Source organism: Rhinolophus ferrumequinum, chromosome 20 (assembly GCF_004115265.2).
Source record: "Rhinolophus ferrumequinum isolate MPI-CBG mRhiFer1 chromosome 20, mRhiFer1_v1.p, whole genome shotgun sequence".
In the NCBI taxonomy this organism is placed as follows: Eukaryota; Metazoa; Chordata; class Mammalia; order Chiroptera; family Rhinolophidae; genus Rhinolophus; species Rhinolophus ferrumequinum.
In genome coordinates, this window is record NC_046303.1 from 49,721,206 (window position 1) to 49,728,171 (window position 6,966).

Here is a 6,966-nt window from a genome sequence, read left to right on the forward strand (position 1 = left end):
TTTCACCAAATGTCATCACCATCCACCTGGTCACCTGAAGCAGGAACCTGGGATTCACTCTGACCGTCTCCTCCCTTGTCTTCCAAACAAATAATCACCACTGTGCTGGTTCCCCTTCGGAAACCCATGACCTCCTCTCCGTCCCCACTACGCTGCCACAGGTCATTATCATCTGTCCCCAGTCTGACTACTATAATCTCTTCTAAAACGAGCTCCCTGCTGCCACACATATCCACGCTGTCCTCCACTCTGTCACACCATGGCCGGAGGGATCCTTCTAAAGAGCACTGACGGGATCGCTTTATCCCACTGCTTAAAACCCTTCTGTGGCTTGCCTTTTACTTTTGGCAAGTTTACATGCATTAGTCTGACATGGAAGGCTCCTTATGCTCCTGCCCTCACTGCGTTCTGCAGCTGCAGCCTCACCTCTCACCACGTCCTGGACACTGACCTTTCTGCAGCTTCTCCAAACCCCATGCTCCGTCCCACCTCCAGGGCTTTGCCCAGCTCTTTTCTCTGCTTGACATGCAATGTCTCCTTCACAGCATCCAACTAACGTCAACTTCTCCATTTTGGAAAATTGCCTTGGCCCTTCCTCTCTTCTCCTGCAAGCTGACTTACTGTGTTTCCCCGAAAATAAGACTGGGTCTTACATTGATTTTTGCTCCAAAAGACGCATTAGGGCTTATGTTCCGGGGATGTCATCCTGAAAAATCATGCTGGGGCTTATTTTCCAGGTAGGTCTTTTTTTCGAGGAAACATGGTAGGTGCCTTTCATTTGTACCTATTCTCTACACACCATTAACACCTCTGTGCACTTCTCCCGGTAGCATTTATGACACTTGCTCTCACTGTTAATTTTCTTATCTGTCACCCTTACCACCCCTGCAGCCCACTGCCTGGCTCAGCCTGGTTCTGCCTACCGCGGATCCTGCAAGTGCTAATTGAAGTGAAGTTTTAATGAAATGAAACCTTCCCAGGTTGGTGCTGCCCGACTTCAGCCCAGTGAAACCATGACCACGTGTCACTTCTGACTGTGTCAACATGCTATGCCTACGTTGTTGTTTATGACTGAGTGTAATTTGCTTTGTTCTGTTTTCCCCATGCTTTGTAAGCTTTGAAGACAGAGAGAGCCCTATTTTCTAGTTTTGAATGATTTCTCACCGAGCTGTTTGAGTATTTTGTTAGACACTGGAAAAAAAGCCAAAGAAAATTAAGCCCATTAATGGGGTCACGTTTCATAGGCAAAGAAACCCTTTCCCAGCTTTCGTCTCTCAAGGGCATGGCCTCAGTGAATTTTTTAAGTGAGCTATTTGAAAAACACCTCTTCTGCCACCATTTACTTCATTCAAATCTAATTGAATGTGGAAGGAACCTGGACTGAGTGTAATGTATTTGTTCGTCTTACATCGGTAGGAAGCTTGCGCGAAGAGCCTGAGGTACCTCTGTATTTGCTCCCTCACTCCCCTTATTTACTCACCCAACTCTCACTTGCATTTTGTTTACTTGTCTGCCAGGTACCTTCCTGGGAGTAGAAACTGGAAGATCGTCATAATGGTCATAGTGGTGGTGTTTGCACAGTGTCGGCAGTTTCCAGATTCTTCCACATAGAGCACCGCATTGAACTCTCAGCTGCCTAAGAGGTAGGCAGTATCATTACTGCGTCTGTTCATAGATGAGGGGACCAGATGCCTCAACGTGAAGCCCTCTTATCCCACCTCTTACTCCAGTCACTGCCTCATGAACCGCTTCCCTGCAGGGATTACCCAGTCTCACTCAGGTGCAACTGGACGGCATCTGGCCTTGGGCTTGCACGCTTGCGTCCTGCCATGGGGTGTCTCTGACACCTCAGATAGAGGGTCGGCTGTATCTATTGGAAGCTCATATATTGTGAAACTTCAGGATGCAGAGGGGTCTGTGCTCATGTGGGCTCCCTTAATCAGTGGGAGATGGACCAATAGATAAATGCTCCCCTCAGTCATTTGACACCCATTTCATAGGGCTCCTCCCAAGGTCCATGGGTCCATTGCCTGTAGTGATGGCCAACTCATAATACATCCTCGTGTTGGTTCTTCTCTCTTCCCCATCTCACTTTCCATTCCTCACTTCTACTCCTCAAGGTCTTTTCCCAAATACAGTACCTGTACACGAGCCTTTACCCCTCCAGCTCTGCTTCTGGGGAATCTCCATTAAGTCATGAGATCTGATAATTCACCAAGTATCCAAAGTTTACACTGGAAACTGGAATTATAGTCAGGTCTTCTGACTCCAAATTCCGTGTGCTTTCCCATCTAGCCTCCTTGCATTGAGAGAACTAATAATCTGAGGGTGAGGGGCTTGGACATAGAACCAATTAACTAGAACATGGAGGTGCCAAGTCAAAAGTAGAAGCAAATGACTTGAGAGCACAGAGAAAAGTGACTGATTGAATGAGGCTTTGTGTGTGTGCTGGTGAGGAAACGCTTCACAGGGCAGGTAACGGGCAGGCCTCTCGTGACCACAGTCTATCAGTTCATTCTGGTATTTTCTCTCCTGGTATAGTCATTTTCTTCTTAGAATTTATCACATTGTGTAAGTAAATACTTATTTCTATTTCTTTATTGTCTCTCTCCTAAGAGACAGATGTCTGTTTTGTTCACCACAATATAAGGTCAGACAATTAAATTTGAACTCATCCTAGAAAAAGTGCTACACACCTCATTGCTCAATATCACTATGGTCACCTTCAAAGTCCTCCCCTTGGGAAGCTATACACCATTGCCAGTGCCTAGTCCACACTTCAAAGAAATTTTGGAACTCTTTTTCTGCAATGGCCATCAGAGCTGTCATCGTATTACCCTTGATGTCATGAATGTCATCAAAATGTCTTCCTTTCAATATTTCCTTTACCTTTGGGTAAAGAAAGGAATCATTGGGGGCCAGATCAGGTGAGTACACAGGGTGTTCCAATCCAATTATTTGCTTACTGGCTAAAAACTCCCTCACAGACAGTGCCGGGTGAGCTGGTACATTGTGATGCAAGAGCCATGAATTGTTGGTGAAAAGTTTAGGTCTTCTAACTTTTTCACGCAGCCTTTTCAGCCCTTCCAAACAGTAAACTTGGTTAACTACTTGTCCAGTTGGTACAAATTCATAATGAATAACCCTTTGATATAAAAAAAAGTCACCAACATTGTTGCAACAAGTTCGTGATCTTAATTGTCAGACCTTGTATTCCCAGCACCTAGCACCATACCCAGGACATAACTGGCAATTAATAAATTGGCAAATCAAGAAAAGCAATCATAACTGGTGAACATACCAATAAGTTTGTTCCTGAATGAACAAATGAATAATAAATGAATGGTATCACAGGGAAAGTGAATAGCATAAACAAAGGTATGGATAAGGATGAGAATTTGACCTGTTCAGATAATGTCTGTGGTTGGTTATATAGAATGCATTTGTTTGGAGGAGTAGGGAGGCTGGAAGTGGCTGGGAAAATGATTTCTTACAGTAATATTGAGGCCATATAAGTATTCTGGCCATCTTCTTTGTATTGGAAATGCCTCTGTCTGAAAACTGGTTGTGTAACTTGGGTTCTTAAGTGTTTGCTATTGCCTGCAGGAAGTGTGCTTTCTTCTCCATCAGGCAGTTGGGGTGGGCATTGGCAAGGTCCGACCTTGTTTGCAGGTGTGGGCTCTTCCATTCCAGGTATGCCTTGGGTGATCTGCTCCTGTTGTCACCTGTTGTATTTTGTGTGCTTGGATATTGGCAGGTCCTGTCCTAAGCCTCATCCACTGGCTGTACTTCTAGTTCTGCCCACCTCAGAGTATCTGTTTAGGAGTCTTGCTGCCCTTCATTCTCTTTTTCCCTTCTTATGTGAACTCTTACAGCATTTCACACCAGCCTGCAGATCCTTAATAATAATACAAGGTGGTGTAGGATATCTTTCTATTCATTTATTCAAACACGTATTAATGGCTTACTGTGGGACAGACACTATGTCAGGCTCACATCTCTGCTGATGGATTTGTGATTCTGTGCACTCTGCACTGTTCAAATGCCCCAACCATCACCTGATGATTCAAAGATTCATCAGGGCATTCTCTCAGCCCTGGTTGGCCATGGTGGGGTCGCCAAGCCTCAGTTCTTTTCCTGTAGATTATGTGTGCTTAAGGAACTTGCTACAAAAATATTAGGCAATGGAAAAACTCTCCCTGCGGTCCTGCCTTCAGCATAACTGCAGAAAAAAAAATCAAGATACTCTAGCTTTTCAGCAACCCTCAGACAGTTTCTCTTCTCATCTGCAAAGGCCCAGTTAGACGTGGATAGCCACCTGTTTCTTTCTGGCTCCTTGAGAGCTAATTTTATACTCTTGGTGTACTGACATTTTAGGAAGCAATAAAAGTCACCTTTATCACTGTTTATTTTTAGTATCTCTGCATTTATATTTAGAAGAGAAGTCCTGACAGGTTTCCAGGAGAACCATTCCTGCAATTCTTGCTGGAGCATGAAAAGGCCACGAGGAAGGAAAATAAGTCTATGTGTAACTCTCCATTTATTTCCTGGAACTAGTGACACTGCACAGACACTTGCACAAAAAGACATGAGGAAAGAGCGGGAGTCAGGACTCACCTTCAGTTGCTCAGACCCGGCCATTCACTACGCCTCCTAGTCGGCACACGGCTGCTTCGCTTGGAGGCTTCCTAAGAGAAAGGCAAGTCGAAATCATGAGAAGCAACAGAGCTGCTCACTAAAAACTGAAGTGAAATCACTCCCTTCCTGAAATTTGCCATCTTTTTACTTCTTTTCAGTTCCTACAAAACATGTTCCTGTGTATTTTTTTAAATTTCAAAAATAAGTAAATATTTATGTAGGATAAAATTCAAAAGGAAGACTTGTAACATATATCACAGGAGAAGGGTTAATATTTCTAATATTAAAAAAACCCTTAGACATTGAGGGACAAAGGACCAAAAACTTGATAGAAAAATGAACAGAAGACATGAACAAACAGTGATAGGACATGTTAACAGGACACACTGGCCAAATTCAAGGGGCTCTTCCTAAATGTCAGTAGATTATAACATACAGAATACAATAAATATCCTTGAATACATAGTGACATAAATAATTAAACTCTTCCTCACAGTAGAAATCCAGTTTATAAGTGTAGAAGGAATGGTGAAAATAGAAATTACTAATTGATAAGCACCTAATAATTGTAGACAAGAATCACTAATAGATGCTGAAGTTACTAGAGTAAATATGTTGAGAAAAAATATTTGCATATCCTCAAAGTATATCCCCACAAAATATGGAAAAAAGAATACCTTCATAGGGGAGAAGACTCACAACTATGTGATCAGTTAATATCACAAGTGACAAGACACATTGACATCATGTGCCTTCTGATATGATGAACTGAGAAGAGCACACACAGCTTCTGTGATATTCTTACAAAAATGCATTACCTGACTTTCATCAGAAGAAGCATGAGAAAAATTGAAATTGAGTACATCTTACACAATAACTGGACAGTGTTGGGCAAAGAAAGACAAATCAAAACTGAGTAACTATTAATATTGTAGTCTAGGTTGGAGGCAACCTGAAAACCTGATCCTGGAACAGAAAAGGACATTAGTAGAACACTTACTGAAATCTGAAGGAGGTCTGTAAATAGTTAATAGTATTATATTCAGATTAATAGCCTATGTGATGGTTTTAGAAGGTATTAACATTTGTAAAGTAAAATACAAGAATTCTCTGAAATTTTTTGCAACATTTTTCTAAGTTTGAAAAATTTTCAAAACGAAAACTTAAAAAGTAAAAGTAAATAAATAAAATTTAAAAGAGAGGAAAGGGCATATAATGTTTCCATCAACCTATTCTCTAGGAATAAATTTCTTCCCGACAGATAGCTGCTATTAACTATTAAGTGCTTGTATATCCTTTCAGAAATTTTGAATAAGTACCTTGAATAAGTGAATTGAGCATACGTGTTTATGAATATACATATTAGAAATCCTTCCATACATGTATTTTAATAATTGCATATTACATAGATAATATAAATTACATACATTAATTTAATTATTGATGGTCATTTATGATGTTTCTAACATTTTGGTATTAGAAACAATACTACACTAATGCTTCATTCCCTATTATTACTAGTACTTATAGTACAAACTTCTAGAAGTGGAATTTCTGGTTGTAAGGATATAAAGATTTTAATTTTTACTGATATGGCCAAATGGGTTTCACAGGTATTTTGACACTCTATATTCTAACCGTCAGTGTAGTAGAGTGCCTATTTCTTTTTAATTGAACAAAAAATAATGTCTTTAATCTATCAATAGATACCTAAATGCAATATGGTTTTAAAAATGAAATCATGTGTATATAGTTGTATTCATAAAGGTAATGACACCAATCAAAAGCTGTACAATATTAACAGCAAATCCAAATACAAAGATATCCCTCTGAATTCCTTGTTCACTGAGTATCAAAAACCACCAATCTTTTAGTCCTTTTCTTGTACATTATTCTGTATCCATATTTTCTGTATCTGATTGGATCTCTGGATTTTATTTCATTTTCTGTGTGACATTCTCCACAGATATATATCATTGGCTGCTGTTTTGGGGGTTGAACTTCCTTCTGGGTGTTCATTGTTAGTCCTTAGCATGGAGAAACTTGTCGCACTCTGCCCTTCCGGATTGCAGCTCATAGTTGTCTCTCTCTCTCTCTCTCTTTATTTTTTTTAAAATTATTTTTTAAAATTAGTTTCAGGTGTACAAAACAACATAGTGATTAGACATTTATATTCCTGACAAAGTGATGACCCCAATAAGTGTATTACCCATCTGACACTGTACATAGTTATTACAATATTACTATATTCACTATCCTATACCTGACATCCCCATGGAGGTATCATGCTGCCTGATATCAAAATAGGCCATCATAATCAAAACAGCA

The 6,966-nt window shown here is 40.4% G+C and overlaps 1 protein-coding gene across 1 annotated transcript; it reads right to left on the reverse strand.

The window, feature by feature from the left end:
- Nucleotides 1-6,480: 6,480 nt before the first annotated feature.
- Nucleotides 6,481-6,657, reverse strand: LOC117012530 (DNA-directed RNA polymerases I, II, and III subunit RPABC4-like). The gene has a single exon (XM_033088891.1). The coding sequence runs from the start codon at nt 6,655-6,657 to the stop codon at nt 6,481-6,483; it is 177 nt and encodes a 58-aa protein (XP_032944782.1).
- Between the last annotated feature and the right edge of the window lie 309 nt (nt 6,658-6,966).